General features: G+C 31.6%; 1 protein-coding gene across 1 annotated transcript; it reads left to right on the top strand.

Moving 5' to 3' along the window:
- The first annotated feature begins 328 nt into the window (after positions 1-328).
- On the top strand, positions 329-4024 carry LOC114314674 (uncharacterized). Its single transcript, XM_082900307.1, has 4 exons — positions 329-478; positions 3227-3474; positions 3558-3780; positions 3978-4024. Exons 1-4 carry the CDS (start codon positions 331-333, stop codon positions 4022-4024), a joined length of 666 nt encoding a protein of 221 aa, XP_082756433.1. The 5' UTR covers positions 329-330.
- The last annotated feature ends 12589 nt before the right edge of the window (positions 4025-16613 follow it).

The following is a 16613-nucleotide window of genomic DNA, read 5'->3' as shown; positions in this document are numbered from 1 at the left end:
TTCTTGTTGGTTTCTCACCAACGGTTATATTACTAGCGGATGTTTGGGCTAGCTCATTGGCGCCAAGTTTGTTTGGTTTTAATAGCTATGCTCCTGATGTATTTGTGTTCATTATATATAATCTTATTTTGTTTGTTGATAAAAAAATTGAAGACATGTTTAGTGATGATTCAAATTGTAATGAATTTTTTTGTTGATAATTTCTTGACTTGTAAAGTGGTTCTAATATTACAGTATTAGGTTATCTTATAATTTCATAAATTGTCATGCATTTTAAATTTTTACTTTTGGTTGCTTACAATTCATTTGTTAGATACAAAGACTACACAGATGCCACCTGGGCAAGCCACTAAGAGGAGGTCGACGACCTCAATGTCAGAGGCAAACCCGGTTGAGCTCCCAGCTGCATCTCCTGTGGATGCATTTGCAAGTCTATCTCCTGTGGATGCATCTCCATCTTCGCAAACAGTTGATATTGGTAAGTGTTACTACATGCTTACTCTTTTTGAGTGATTATGATTAAAAATTTGTTAGTATTGAAGTATGACTCTGTGAGAGACAATGAAAAAAGAGATCTTTGAAGTCACAAACGGCACCTAAAAGATAAAGTGAGAGACAATTGTAATCTGGAACCTTTATTTCACATTGGGACTACCATGCATGCAACATCTGGATATTAGCCTACTAGTGGTGAATGTTGTTTTTAAACTTTTTCCCTTGGCACCTAAAGAATATATATATATATAATGAACTACAATTCAGTAGGTCTCTTTCCTGTAAATATATGGGCTGCCCATACTATACTCTGGAGAAAGATGCACTTAGTTATCTGGAGCAACATTGCCAACATTTCCTTTTATCCCAATTGAACTGATCATAACCATATTAGATCTATCAACCGTTGAATCTTAAAAAAAACACTGTAATTGATCGTAATGATATTAGATCGTAACCAATATCGCTTTGAGCATTACCAAAGACCATTTCAATTGTAACCAACAATACCACTTTATAGCATGACCAAATGCAACAATGAAGAACGAAGACTAATTTTGTTCAGATACAGTGTTTTTTTTAAACTAATTTTGGTCATGACAAATACAAAGTCTAGAATTTGAATTCTGATCTTTTTGGAAACCTAGTGCACAAGCCTCTCGACACGCGGATAGACTGTTTTTGTGTTCATAATGGCCACATCACAATGGAGCAACCTTACCATTCCACCCTTAGGAGTTCTAATTTGTTCCCTACCCTCACATTTTTTCAATTAATTATTTTTTTTTTCTGTTCTTTCTGTTCTTATTTCCTCTAGTCATTTTCTTTGATCCTTACAAAGGGAAATAATAAATTCATGGTATCAATTTGATCCTCTTTAGGTTGCTTGTGATGTTCACAATCTCTGCGCTCTCTGTGATTTTTTCTTTGACATTCCCTCCACCTATGTCCAGCTGTTTTGTGAAGTAGGCAACTCTGTATTTTGGCAATACATTTGCAATGATGTTCTCCATTTGCTAAGATTGAATTGTATTGATCTCTTGGGCAGTGTCAAAGCATTCTCCAAATTCAATATGATAATTATCTTTTGCTGTCAGTCAAATGACTTTTTCACTACTGGTTTTAAGAAAGAAACCAATCAGACTTGGTTGTGTCTATAGCTTTTCCCCTCTCTTTCTATTCCTTTTTGAGTGACATTGCTCCTCCATATGCCCTAAGGTTTTACCTTTGCTGCAGGCAAAGGGCTTCGACTAGTAGTTATTTTTCTAACAGTGGATTCAAAACTATGTTAGGTTATTTATCAAGCACTTCAATGGATTCAAAGCACTGTTAGGTATATGTATCATATTATTCGAAGCAGTTGCAGCAGAATTTGAGATTTGAGGTCTCAGAAGGGAATTCGTGTTTAAACCAACTCTCTGGAGCTCAGACTGCACTGGAAAAGTACAAGATTGGTCTGTCAGTTGTGGTCATTTTGTTCAAAGCGATATTGGTTACGATCTAATATCATTACGATCAATTACAGTGTTTTTTTTTAAGATTCAACGGCTGATAGATCTAATATGGTTATGATCAATTACTTTATAGCATGACCAAATGCAACAATGAAGAACCAAAACTAATTCCTTTTACCTGGAGCAACATTGCCAACATTTCCTTTTATCCCAAATGAAATATATGGGCTGTAGTGCAGATGCTACCTCCATCGCTGTTCTTAGTCTCTGAGTAAGACTTAAACTTCTTTGGTGGTCTTGCTCATCTTCACTTTGGTGTAGCCACTCCTCGAGGCTTCCATTGGGCATGGACTCGAAAACTATCGCCTTGAAATCATCGCCTTTGGAATCGATGCTCGAGCAAGTAGTGATTATCTTGATGAGGTTCCGATGTCGGATACCTCTCAAAGCATTGCATTCTTCCACAAAACTCTTGGCAGCTCCTTTCTCTGTAAGTTTCAGCCTCAATTATTTGTGTGCAAATACAATTGACCCAACTGTGTTGTGTTTCCAAGATCGGCTGGAATTTCCCCTGAAATTCTATTATCAAACTGGCGAAGATCCTCCAATCTTTCGAGTTTGCCAATACCCACTGGAATTTCTCCTGTGATTGAGTTCATGGAGATTACCAACCATGTCAAGCCAATTAAATTCTTTATTCCTTCAGGGATGGATCCTGATATCTGGTTTGCTCCTGCAATCAGCTGTTGAAGAGTAGTTGAAAAATTAGCAATCAAAGTTGGTAATTCACCTTTGAACCTGTTAAGGCCTATGTCCAGTTCCTGGAGGTTGCTGCAGTTAGTTAAAGAAGTTAAGAAGCTAAATCTTGCTGCAGTTAGCCCAGAAAAATTAGCCAATAGAACAGAGCATCTACATGTTCCTAATGTTGAAATAATTTTACCATTCTATGCAGTCGAGGCTGATATAGTCAGGATTACAGGCATGTTCAGTCATCTTATCTTAGACATAGTAATCTTATAATCATGAACATGACATAATAGCAAGCTTGAATAAAGGCATATACATTCCATGATGCTTTAAACTTGAGAGTTCTTAAAATCTACAGCAACCTATATAGCAGCAGCAGCAGCAACCTATGTACATTATATGACACATACTAATCTTCATTCACATATGCTATTTAAAGAGAGTTCTTAAAATCTGCTCTGTATATACAGCAACAGAAGTTTATTTAGCAGCAGCCTGTAATAGTGTTTCATTTTGTGTTTATAATATAGGTCCATCTGTAAAGCGAGTACGAGGTCCAACTAGGGGTAAGAACAGTAGTAGACTCATCAGCCAACATGGTGGGAAGAAGCTTTTTGTTGGAGTTTCTATTGAGAGGAGGACATTTGTGGGGCTTAATGCCACCAAGGCCGCTAACGAATTGGGGGCACAAATTCGATTGCAAGCCCCATTGCAAGGAACAAAAAATTGGGAGGACGTTCCACCAGTCATTCGAGCAGCTATTGTACAATCCTTGCGGGTAATTTAATTTTTATAGTTGTTGAGATTGAAGTAATTAATATATAAGATGTTTAATTTTCATTTTATGTTTAATTGGGACAGGATAAGTTTGAGATTGAAGGATATGATGAGAGTCCACTTCCACAAGAAATCATTGACACAAAGGCCACACATTTGTTTAAAGGCTGGCGATATCATATGCATGAACATTACAAAGAGTTGGTGAAAGAAGGTACAGATCCTTATAGTAAACCATTTGTTGGGGTGAGCGAAGAAGATTGGAGATACATGATTGATGAAGTGTTTCTTGGTGACACACACAAAGGTAATTAACTTAACAGTCATGGATGTTTCTTTTAATTGCACTACAATGAATAACTCAAAGGTCCCAAGTTTCTTTGAAATTCAAATAATATACAATTATATATGAGACAGAGTAAGGAAATTGCAGAGATGGAGGGAAAGATATAGGAACCATGCTTGGATATTGATTTTTAAGTTAATATTTCTATTGCATTGTAGAAACGGTCAACAAGAAATATAGCCAACAGGAAAAAGTTACCCTATAATCACACCATGGGTTCAAGGTCATTTTCAACAGCAATCTCAATTGAGGTAACATATTTTTTGTTTTAAAACTTATAGTTAATGCTGCAATTTTTTTATTAACAATATTACTAAGCTTGCATTTTATATGTTTCATGTAGGGAATTGAAACTGGAAAGGAGCCTCACATTGTAGATTTTTTCAAGACCTCACATTGGAGTAAGAAAAAAAAAGATTGGATTGAACCAGTTTGTGCGGAGTTATATGTAAGTATACCTTCATTATATTTGTTATTCATAGTCCTATATAATGCTTAACTAGTTAGTGTACTTGTAAAATAGGATAACTGTTGATCCTTTTTTTTTTTTTCTTTTCTTTTCTTTTTTTAACACAAACAGGAAAAGATGGACCAACTTCGTGAGGAATCTTCACAGCCTGGAGCAACTCCGCTAACACAGGAGGAAATTACTGTTCAAGTCCTTGGGAAGCGTTCAAGGTATTTGAGAGGTTTCAGGGTTGGTCCAAAGCCGTCTTCTGCATTCAAGTCTACAACTAGGTCATAAGCATGTGATGAAGAGGTTAAGGGCCTTAAAGAAGAGGTAGCATCACTAAAAGGGATAATTCAATCATATAAAGAACGCTTTGAGCAGTTTGAACACTTTATGAGACAAATGCAGGGCAATGGTAGTGGATACGACTTTTTTGATGAGTAAGTACTATTGCTTTTGATGGTTTGTGAATACTTCTAGGATTTGCTTCAATTTATCAGCTCATAGATCTGATTTTGACAGTTGATCTATGACTGTCGTGTTGGCATCCATTCATATGATGGTCTAATATTGATTTGATTGGTTTCATAGGTTAATTTCATTCGGATTTAGGTACATAGTTGGATGGTTGAGGGACATAGGTTGAGGTGCCTTATTTTCAGTACATGACTTGGTATTAAATTATTGGATTTAGGTACATAGTTACATAGTTACATTTCTATGACTGTCTTGTTAGCTTGTTTGGTTCAAGAGGCTTTATCTTGTTAAAGGCTACTTTATGTAAAGGTAAAGTTAAGAGGTACTATGTGTATAAAGGAGTAGGTGGTGTTTGCAGATGATGGTGTGTTTTTCTAATATTAGTTAATTGGTTTGTGTTGCTTTGGATTGCTGGTTGTTTGTTTTTTTTTTCTCTGTTGGTTTCTCACCAACTATTGAAGCTTGTGTTGGGGAAAGACATGGCTGAGAATCCTGAATATCCACACACAAATAAATAAATACATTGTATCTCTCCTGAAAATTTGAGAAATTATAATTTACTCTCAATGTTTGGCAAAATTACACTATGTTTTCATAATATTTTGATTCACATTACAGTTGTCCCCACAATGTTGACTTAACAGAATATTCTATTTACAATCTATACATGGATAATAATTCTATTTACATAGTTAGGGATTGAACTAGTGATGGAGGAGATAATACACGAACTGTAAGGATGGTAATAATGTGGTGGTGTTGTGGTTTTTTTTTATTTTTTATTTAGAAATGTAAACAAATATATTATTATTAACAACGCTTTCTTTAATTTTTTTTTTTTTTTTTTTTTTTGCAGGTAGCTAGCTAGAGGCGTAGTCATGCATGTTTATGGATCTGAGTTTGCCGATGCATTAATTCTAAGTTGTGCATATATATATGTGGAGTTTTTGAGATACTTCGCATCGGACAAATATGACATGCATTTGAAATCTTTGATGTTTTGTTAAATATTTTTTGATGTGGTGAATTTATTGTAAGGATGGATGGTTATTTTGGACGTGTAATGTGTTGATATTGACAGGTGGTTGTAAATATATTAATTACTATTTTGACTTTATAATTGATGGTTTTTTTATTTTTGATGTGGTGAATTTATTATAAGGATGGATGGTTATTTTGGGCATGTAATATGTTGATATTGACAGGTGGTTGTAAATATATTAATTATTATTTTGACTTTATAATTGATGGTTTTTTTTTTTTTTTTTTAAGATTGGATTGGTATATTAAAATTGATTGGATGGGCATGAATTATGTATTAATTGCAAATGTATTATAGGTATTACAAAAAATTTAGCATTATATTTAAAAGAATCAATTTTGAAATTAAAAGTTTTTTTGCGACCAATATGTTTTTAGTCGCAAAAAGCTTCTAGGAATTGCTAAATACACCCTTTCTGCGACCAGAATTATTCTGGTCGCCAAAAGTCCACTTTTCGCGACCAAAAATTTCGTCGCCAATGCTCACTTTCTGCGACCAGAATTATTCTGGTCGCCAAAAGTCCACTTTTCGCGACCAAAAACTTCGTCGCCAATGCTCACTTTCCGCGACTAGAATTATTCTGGTAGCTAAAAGTCTACTTTCTGCGACCAATATTTTCGTCGCAAATGGTTATCTTTCAACGACCAAAATAGATGGTCGCAGAAAGTAGACTTTTAGCGACCAAATTCTTAGTCGCAATAGGATCAATTTTGACAAATTCAAGTCCCTTCCGCGACCAAAGAATGTTGTCGCAAATGATGATTTTCCGCGACCAACTTCACTTTTGGTCTCCAAAAACCTTCTGTGACGGACTTTTGGCGACCAAATTGCGACCAACTTTTTTTGGTCGCTAAAAACTATTAGCGACCAGATTTTACCTTTTTGCGACCAGAAATGTTGGTCACGAAAAGTGTTTTTTCTTCTAGTGACATTTATTAATAATATTTTAAAAAAATTGTCTTGTTTTAACTTTTAGAAACAACCTTTTTGTGGCGACTAGAATTGGTATTCTAATTTTTATTTTTTTTTGTTTTGGTGACGAATTATCACTTTTGAGATGAAAAAAATTTATCCCTAAAATTGTTTTGTATTGTAGTGTGGCAGTAGTGATAGTTTGCTGGTATTAATAAGATTTTATTGTAAAAGTGTATATTTTTTACCAAAATAAATTTATTTTTTATTAATCACAAAAAACTTTTAAAATATAAAAATATTTTTTACCGTAACAAATAGAATGTATAGTTGAGTACAAAATTATGATTATATAATTGAACATATTCTTTTCTTCATATTAGAGTTACAAAAAATTATTATTATTATTATATGTCTCTATTTACTAAAGTCAAACATCTAAAAATCATTATGCTCGACACATTTTATAATATAAAAAAAGGAATGGTTTTCCACTAGCTCGTGATCAGATCGGAAGATACTGTTAGGTCCGTGGAGGCTTATCACGGATCCCTAGAGGCTCATCATGGGTCACGTTTAGATAATCTGAACCGTTCAATGTGTAGAAATCGTCGAGTACTATATATCTCTAAAACATCACGCTGATCGGATATTGATAACTATCTGATCAAATCATATTTTTGTAAGTCGTTTATTTTTCACCGTCCATTTTTTTATACAAAATTGATTTGATCACATAACTATCGATATCCAATCAACGTGATTTTCTACAAACATATAGTATTTGACGAGTTCTATACATTGAATAATTCAAATTATCGAAACGAGACCCGTGGTGGGCTTCCACAAGCCCAACAGTACCTTCCAGTCCGTGATTGAACTGGAATGAAGCCATTCCCTATAAAAAATATTTATGATAATTTTGACATTAAAATCTCAAGTAATATATTTCCCAATAAATGTATAGAGTAACTTATTAGAAAAATCATATTCAATTTAATTACACAATTTAGTTTTGACAAGCTTGATAGTTGACTTATCATAATTGAAACAAGTAAAATGAGCACAAGACCAATCAAGTTATGAATAAAAGGATAATTTGTCTCAATAAGTAATATCAAATTTTGTGAATTTATTTTTAAAAATGTCATATCGAATATTCTCACAAATAAGATTAGATAAAAAATAAGAGGCGTAAACAAATTAAAACGTGATGTATAAAAAAAAATGCATAAATGACACAAGAATATAAAACAAAAAAAGATAACAAACCATGACAAATATAATAATAGAATAAACTCTGAACATATACACCATATATATAACAAAAAATCACAAATAGCAAACACAAATAATCAATATTTGATAAAACTAAACTACAAAATTATTTTCAAAATTTTGTTATATTATTAATTTGGAGGTGCTAACCTCTATAATTTTGAGAGTCTGAATTTTAATAATTTTAAATTGAAAAAATAAAGAAAGAATAAATCATTGTGTTTGATTTCAATTTCTAGATTTAATTTTTTTAAAAATTAATTTTTTTGTTTTTCATGTTTTTTTAATTTTTAATTTTTCGTGAATATTTTTAAAATTTTAAACAATTTTTTTACTTTTTCAAATGCACATATTTAGATGTATCTAAAAATTAAAATATTTATTAAAAATTATTTTAAAATTTTAATAAATACACTAGAATATGAAAAATATAATGAATTTATATATATATTTTTTAATTTACATTTTTGGTGTTCAGTGAATTTTTTAAGGATTTTTTTCACAAATATTATACTTTTTAAGGGTATTTATGTTATGTGTATCTAAAAATTTACTTAAAATATTTTTAAAAAACCAGTGAAAATAAAAAAATATGAAAAATAAAAAGTTTCAACCTTCTAAAAGGTAAATTCAGAAAACTCAAACCAAACAACTTGACAGTATTATTGGAGTGAAGTGCATATCATTGTTGTTGTAAGAGCATCTCCAATGGTGTTTGCCAAAATAGCATTGCCATTACTATAATTTGGCAATAAATAGTGCTATTTTGTCAAATTATAGCAATGATGTTCCAATGGTTACATGCTATTTTGGCAAATATGAACCAACTTTTTATCTAAGTTCGTAGGTGTCGTTTGGATATAAGTTTTTTTGTATTTTTTTTTTTGTTTATTTTTTGTCTTTTGTGACATTTTTTCAACTGTTTGTAAAAAAAAAAATTATATATTTACATTATATCCGACTAGACAAATATAAAAAATGAAAAAAAATTGAAAAATTTCCAAAAATAAATAAATAAATATAATTCACTCTACCAAAAAACATACCACTAAAAAAAAAATTATTAACTACATTAAAAAAATAAGCAATCACCAACTACCCACTAATAACCATCCATTATTCATCCAGCATTCATTCACTAACAACCATCTACCAACAATCATCCATCATTCACCCAGCATTCATTCACCAACAACCACCCACCAACAATCATCCATCATTCACTCAGTATTCATTCACCAACAACCATCCATTATTTATCTACCATTCACTTACTAACAACTACCCACCAACAACTACCCATCATTCACCCACTCATAATTTTCTCTATAAATTATAACACAAGGTTTTCTACAATTTTCATATTCACATATCGACAATTTTTATATCTTCTAAACTCTCTGTACACACTCACAAGATTTTCTATAATTTTCATATTCAGCCACCCACAATGAACAATTTCAATAAAGCCTTATTCAATGGAGATTTTGATGAATCTTCATCATCTGATGATGATATAATGATGATGCAACTGTTAACAGCTCAACAACAAAGAATACAATCATTAATCTTAAACCAACCAAGCAGACATGTTGGTTCCACAAGTGGTCGTCGATACATTACTCGTAAGAGGGTTAAAGACGATGAACAAATTTATAGAGATTACTCTGCAAATAATCCTGTCTACCCAAGAAAATGCTTTTGGAGACGTTTTCGAATGAGACGGTCATTATTTGTTAGTATCTTACATGATATTCAACAAGTCAATTAGTACTTCATCCAAACTGATGATGCCACTGATGCTCTTGGATTATTCAGTGTATAGAAGATGAATGTTGCACTTCGGATACTGCAATACGGCATACCTACTAATGTTGTAAACAAGTACATAAGAATCGACGAAACTACTGCAATTGCTGCCTTGAGTTTCTTTACCAAAACGATTGTTACTATCTATTTACTTAAGATCCCCAAATGAGTCAGATGTTACCAGATTATTGCAAGAATGAGAGCAATGTGAGTTTCCTGCAATGTTAGGGAGTTTGGATTGTATGCACTGGTGTTGGGATAAATGTCCAACCACTAAAGTCAGTGCTTACACTAGACACTACCACAAACCAACAGTTGTACTCGAGACAATCGCTTCCTACGACTTGTGGATTTGACATGCTTTCTTTGGCATGCTTGGCTGTCTAAATGATATTACTGTTCTTGACACCTTTGTTTTCTAAATTAACTAGAGGACGTGTCCCTGTTTCCAACTATACCATTAATAATCACGCATACACCATGGGATATTATCTTGCTGATGGTATCTATCCTCGTTGGCAACGATTGCGAAAACAATATTTTAATCTCAAGATTTAAAGAAACAACTATTTGCAAGGATGCAAAAGGCATGTCGGAAGGATGCCGAAAGGGCATTTGGAGTGCTCCAAGCACGTTTTAATATGGTTTCTGGCGAGAGGTTAGAGTGATGCGGATATGTACTACATCATGAACATGTGCATTATTTTGCACAATATGATCATGGAAGATGAGCGTAATATTCCAGAAAATGAACACAATGCAGTACTACTAGAAACTGATACCACTAATACCCCATGTGCCTGTTTGGCAGAAATTATTTACAGCTTATTTCAGCTTTCAGCTTAATTTAAGCTATTTTGATGTGTTTGGTTTAGCTTATAGCTTATAACTTATAGCATTATGGAAGTCAAAAATCAGCTTATTCTTTGAGTGGGGCAGGAGATGCTTTAAGAATAAGCTGGAAATCAGCTTAAGCTGAAAGTTATAAGCTATAAGCTGTTTAGGCATAAGCTATAAGTACTTTCCCACAGCTCCACCAAACAGGACTCATGTCAAGTGTCACACGATCCAAATCAGGAGTATGCGGAATTTATGTTAAATCACCAGAGGTTTAGATCTACTGAAACTTATAATGCAATTCGTAATGATCTAATTAAACACATGTGGCCTCGATCTGGAGAGTTGGATTAAGTTTTTATTTTATCTTTTTAGTGACACTTACTGTCATGTAATGTCTTTTTATTTTAATAATTTTTTTTTTCATTTGCAACTTTATTGCCTTCATTTCAATAATTTATTTGTTCATAATAACATTGAAAAATTAAATTAATACTAAAAACTAGTCAATAATACATTGCAAAAACAAAATTACATTGAAACATTAAAAATATTCAAAATTACATTAAAGTGAAGAAAGAAGGAGAGATCAATGAAGAAAGAAAGAAGAAGAGTCTTCGAATTCGAAGAAAAAAAAACAGAGCAACAGACACCTGGAGTGGAGTCGCATCGCAGCGAATAAGAGAGAGGGAGAAGAAGAAAAAGAAGAAGAAGAAGAAGAGGAAGAGGAAGCAGCGTACCTGGAGTCGTTTGCCCAGGTCAGGCTTCGTTTGATGTTGAATTCTTGAATCTCTCTTTCCCCAGGTCAGTCTTCTTCGTTTGCCCTAATCTGCTTTGCTTTTTTGTTTCTCTCACTTTAGGTCCCGATTTGGCTTTTAAGTTGTCCAAAAAATCCTTCAAATCTGGATCGCATGGAGTTGCAATCCAGATGCGATCCTACCGATCCCGTCGATCCCACCACGATCCTGCTCTGGGGTCGATCCCATGTACGATCCGGATTGAATAGTGTATAATAAGTCGTAGGATCGTACGATCCTACGATCCGGATCGCGATCTTAACAACCTTGATTTGGAGTAAAGTAGAATGAGAATAACGGCTCCCTTATTTAAATTGTTCCACCAATATATATATATATATATATATATATATATTGTCAACAAAAAAAGTAAGATCTTATTATTAGCATTTCAGGGGTGGACAAAAGGACAAAGCATAAATAGGCAAAAAAGAAGGCACAGTAATTGAACTTACAAGTAAATGCTTCTAACATACTTTAACTTTTCCTTAAATTAAAAAATAAGATCATTTATAGTTTTAATTTTTTTTTTTTTTTTTAAAACACAGCTTCCCAAATTACTTTCTTTACATCTCTAGCCCAAACCACCAAGCCATCAGAGTGAGACTTCGTGGTAAGAAAAGTTATGATATTTATAATAATAATTACGAATTATAATAACATAATAACATTTCCTAATTTAAATTATTATGTTTTGGTTTTTCATGGACTATAAAACCCTTTGGTCATGTTTGTTTGGGTGGACATGAGCTTGGGATTGGACTAATAGTCCAACAAAATTATTAATCTGATGTTTGGTTAAACAATTGAAATACGGACTAATTATTTTAAACTTGACTATTAGTTAAGATAGGATACATAATCCAACGGATTCGTAGTCCTAGGACTATTAGTCATGGGAATGCTAATCCAGTCCGCCCAATCAAACATGACCTTAGGTTATTATGTGTGAGATACCTGTGACATTAAAAAGTCAATTTGTTGAATTTCATTAAGGCCTATGGATGCAAGATATTGGGCCACATGGTGCTAACATTATGACTGCAAAAGGGCTGAAAATTTTTGGCCTTTTGAAAATTTTGGGCCACAAAATTTAGTTTATATTGGGCCACAAACTGGCTTTGTGGGTTGGTTATTCATATAATGGCCTTCAGAGGAAATTAGGAGAGCCATATGGGCGGTCCATTATCGAACCACAAAGGGCAAAAATTTAGCCGCTAAATTTTGGAGCCTATTGAAGTTAATAATTGGGCCACAGAATCTACTCAAATTTGAAAATCATTATATATTTATGTTAAAATTCAGATTTGAGGAGTATATTCAGGATGTCTGAGAATTGAATTTTTAAGTAATTTTTTTTTTATAAAAAGAAGTGTAAAAAAAAAAAAAGAGTCAACTTTTTATAGTGATTTTCTGATTTTATAATTTTTTTTGGAAGGTTTCCAAATGGGAAAATAATTTTTTCATTAGGCAGTTAAATTTTATTGTCTTTTCAAGTAAACAATTTTCAAATTGCAAGCTAAAAAATACAAAATTTGGCCAAAATTGAAATACACAATTTTAAATTTGAAGGGTTAAAAAAACTCAAATTGATGGCAATAAAATTATAAGTCATTTCTATATATTCGCTATTTTTTTTTTTTTTGTAACACAAAAGTTTTTGTTCAAAAAAAAAAAAAATGATTTCATTGTATTCATATATGAAATACCTTGTAATAGAAGGTGACATAATACATAACATCTCACCTTACCAAGATACACGACATCACACACTGATGGCAAACTTGTTTGTCTTTTTGATGTTACCCCCCCCCCCCCCCCCCCCCCCCCCCCCCCCCCCCCCCCCCCCCCCCCCCCCCCAAAAGGAGGTATTTGGATAAACCTTTCAAACCAACAAATTGTAAGATAAAAAATAATAATTAAAAATATATTTACATGCATCTCGATTAATTTTGAGACCCTGAAGTTAATTATTGAGTAAACTTTTTAGCAGTGGCAGAGCCAAGATTTTGATTCATGGGGGCACCATTAATCCTTAGCAACATCAATTACAAAACTTAATTAAATCCAATTTTCATTTAGTGATAGAATGATGAAAGATCAACGTGATGCTAAAATTATGTCCCTTAGATATATTTGAATTAATGAATTTTTTTTATTGGCTATTTTAGTTATTAATATGATGATAATTATAATTTAAAATGTAATAACATGCATAAAAATAAAAAAAAAAGAAGAAGATAGATATGGAGAAAAATAAGAGAAAAATGAGAGATAGAAATAATTATAAAATAATATTTTGATAAAATTAAAAATTTATAATCGTAAATTATAAGAAATTTATTAAAAAGAAAGAGAAAAGAAAGATGAGATATAAACATTTTAAAACATATTTGAAAATTTAAAAAAGTTAAGTAAAAAAAAAAATTCTATTTAGAAGTAAAAGTGTAATTTTCAAAAAATGAGAGGGGCACATGCCCCCTAGTCCTATGTAGCTCTGTCCATGACTTCCAGTGACCTTAGGGCATCCGCAGTGGAGCTGCTAAGGAGAGTTTTAGTGTCAGTTGGTAAATTTTAGCTAGCAAAGTGTGTTGTTGGGTGCTGCAGTGAATCATTTAGTGTGTGTGTTAGTGGTGTGGGTTAGTCGTATGTGTTAAAAAGTTTGTTAACTGCGGCTAGCGCTTTAGCTAGCGCTTGGAAGTGTTTTGTTTGTCTTCCAGGTTGACCGGCCGGACGTCCGGCCGGTTGACCCGGTCAACGGAATTTTTTTTTTTTTGGACTTGAAATTTAATTTTGGGCTTGAAGTTTTTTTATTAAACTAAATTATTTATTTATTTTATTTATTATATACACACACATATATATATATATATATATATTTAACACACACCTTAACACATCCATTGCACCGCCACTCACTCTCTAAAATTAACAAACTCTTAACACATTTTAACAAATATTTTTGGGCCCCACTTTTATCACTTTTTATCATATAATACACTTTAACAAATAATTTTGACTATCCCATTGTGGATGCCGTTATATAAACTATTTTTATCTCATAAAAACAGTACCAAACACTCAAAAAAAAAAAAAAAAAAAAAAAAAAAAAAAAGAAGAAAAATTTGTACTACACAAACTGCACCCAACAAGGACATCCTCTCAAGATGCCGCTAGGTTTCCATATATCTTGATAAGCTAATGCTTGTGATCTTCTCAAACATTGTGATTTTCCTTGTGCTTGACCAATGAATCAAAAGAAGAAACAGAAATGAATCACAACACAGACTCCACTAAGAATTTATTAATGAGAGGTTTTAGGGTAAATTATATCAATCTCCTGAATTTTTTTGACAATTACAAAAAGGTCTCCCAAGGTTTCTGAAATTATTATACCTTCTAGTTACCTTCTATCAATGAGTCGGTAATGAGGAGATGGAATCTGCTTAGGTTAACAACAACAACAATAACAACTAACAAAAAAAAAAAAAAAAAAGAGTTTGTTTCAGTTCATATTTTTATTCTTAATTTTTTTGGATAAATTACAAACACACCCCTTAAGGTTTGCTTAAAATATAGATTACCCCTTGTGGTTTGAAAAATTACAAAAACCCCCTTATTAGAATTTTTTATTTAACAGAATTAACTAAAAGAATGAAATTCATAATTGTTTTCTTATACAATAATAAAATTACATAAATTATTAATTGAAACATATTTCTAATAACATTAAAAACAATTAATTGACTTGATGGTTTATTAATAAAATGGGTGATTTGTTATGAAATTAAAAAGCTCAAGGGTGAAATATAATTTCTAAAACTACAAGGAATAATTTGTCTTTTAATGAAAAGTGCAGCTCATTTGGGAAGTTACCATTTTAGTTATTTTTTGATTATTTTAATGAGGTTAAAAGGGTTGTGCTTAGGAAAATAATTAACTTTATTTTTTTGATAAATTACAAATACACCTCCTGAATTTTGTTTAAAATATAAATTGCCTCATGTGGTTTGAAAAATTATAAATACATTCTAGTCAGAATTTTTTATTTAATAGAATTAATTGAAAAAGTGAAATTTCTAAATATTCACCTATATAATAATAAAATTATCTGAATTATTAATTGAAATAAAATTTTAACATTATTAAAAATTGTTAATTAAATTGATGATTTATTAATAAAAAGACCTATTTGTTATGAAATTAGAAACCTTGGAAGACATAATGTAATTTTTAGAATTACAGGGAATAATTTGTAATTTAAGTAAATCTCAGGAAATGCGTTTGTAATTTGTTCTTATTCTTTTTAATTAATTTGATGAATGTAAAAAATATATATATATATATTTTGCATGTAACATTTTATTTTATTAACTATTTTTTATTAACTATTTTAATTCAAAAACCCTCTTTTCAAACAAAATTATTGAATTGACTAGTTTATTTCTCCAACAAAATTATTGAATGAACACTCGTGTTCTGTAGTGTCGCAAAACTAACAAGTGATCAGTGGTGGATCTTGATTTCATTCAAATTCTAGACCATTAGTTTTCTTCTATAGCAGATCTTCTTCAACAAATTAAGATTTGAAACTTACTTAACGACATTCCCAATGAAAATGTCAACTTATGTCTCCTCCCACACTATAAGCTGCATGACGTGCAACATTACAACGTAAGGTATGAGCTAACGGATATGACTTTTCTTTCCACCACTAAAATAAATATTAAAAAGTTCCCACATATACAATAAGTGACAAGTCAACCAAATGCAACTATATAAACAACGAAAGCATTTACATTAAAAAATACTAGTTATTATGAATAAATTTCATATTAAATAAAGTATTTACAATAGTGATTAAAAATTTATTAAAATATATTATATAATAAAAAGTGATATAAGTCTGACTTAATTTAATGTGTTAAGATATTATTAATTTAGAAAGTGAATAATATTACAATTGATGTGTTAAAATATATGATAAGCCATGCACATCTGTTATTATATACAAAAGTACCAAAAATAAAAATAGAAAGTATTTTTCTGTCTTTTTCCCTCTCTTTCTCTCCTGAGTTCACTAGATCACTTTCGCACAGTTATAACTAGATCTTTAGCAACTGACCAGCACTATAATATGTAAGGATTATAAGGATTAAATTTTTTGATTTTCAAAGTGAAAATGTTATTA

This window comes from Camellia sinensis, chromosome 13 (genome assembly GCF_055761805.1).
Source record: "Camellia sinensis isolate YWXY chromosome 13, ASM5576180v1, whole genome shotgun sequence".
NCBI classification, from domain to species: Eukaryota; Viridiplantae; Streptophyta; class Magnoliopsida; order Ericales; family Theaceae; genus Camellia; species Camellia sinensis.
Note: the sequence above shows the minus strand (reverse complement) of the source record. Positions and strands in the feature narration are given on the sequence as shown.

Coding starts and splice junctions, on each gene's coding strand:
- LOC114314674 (XM_082900307.1), top strand. CDS start 331: ATGCCACCTGGGCAAGCCACTAAGAGGAGGTCGACGACCTCAATGTCA. Junction 479..3,226: donor TTCGCAAACAGTTGATATTG/GTAAGTGTTACT, acceptor TTTATAATATAG/GTCCATCTGTAAAGCGAGTA. Junction 3,475..3,557: donor CTATTGTACAATCCTTGCGG/GTAATTTAATTT, acceptor TAATTGGGACAG/GATAAGTTTGAGATTGAAGG.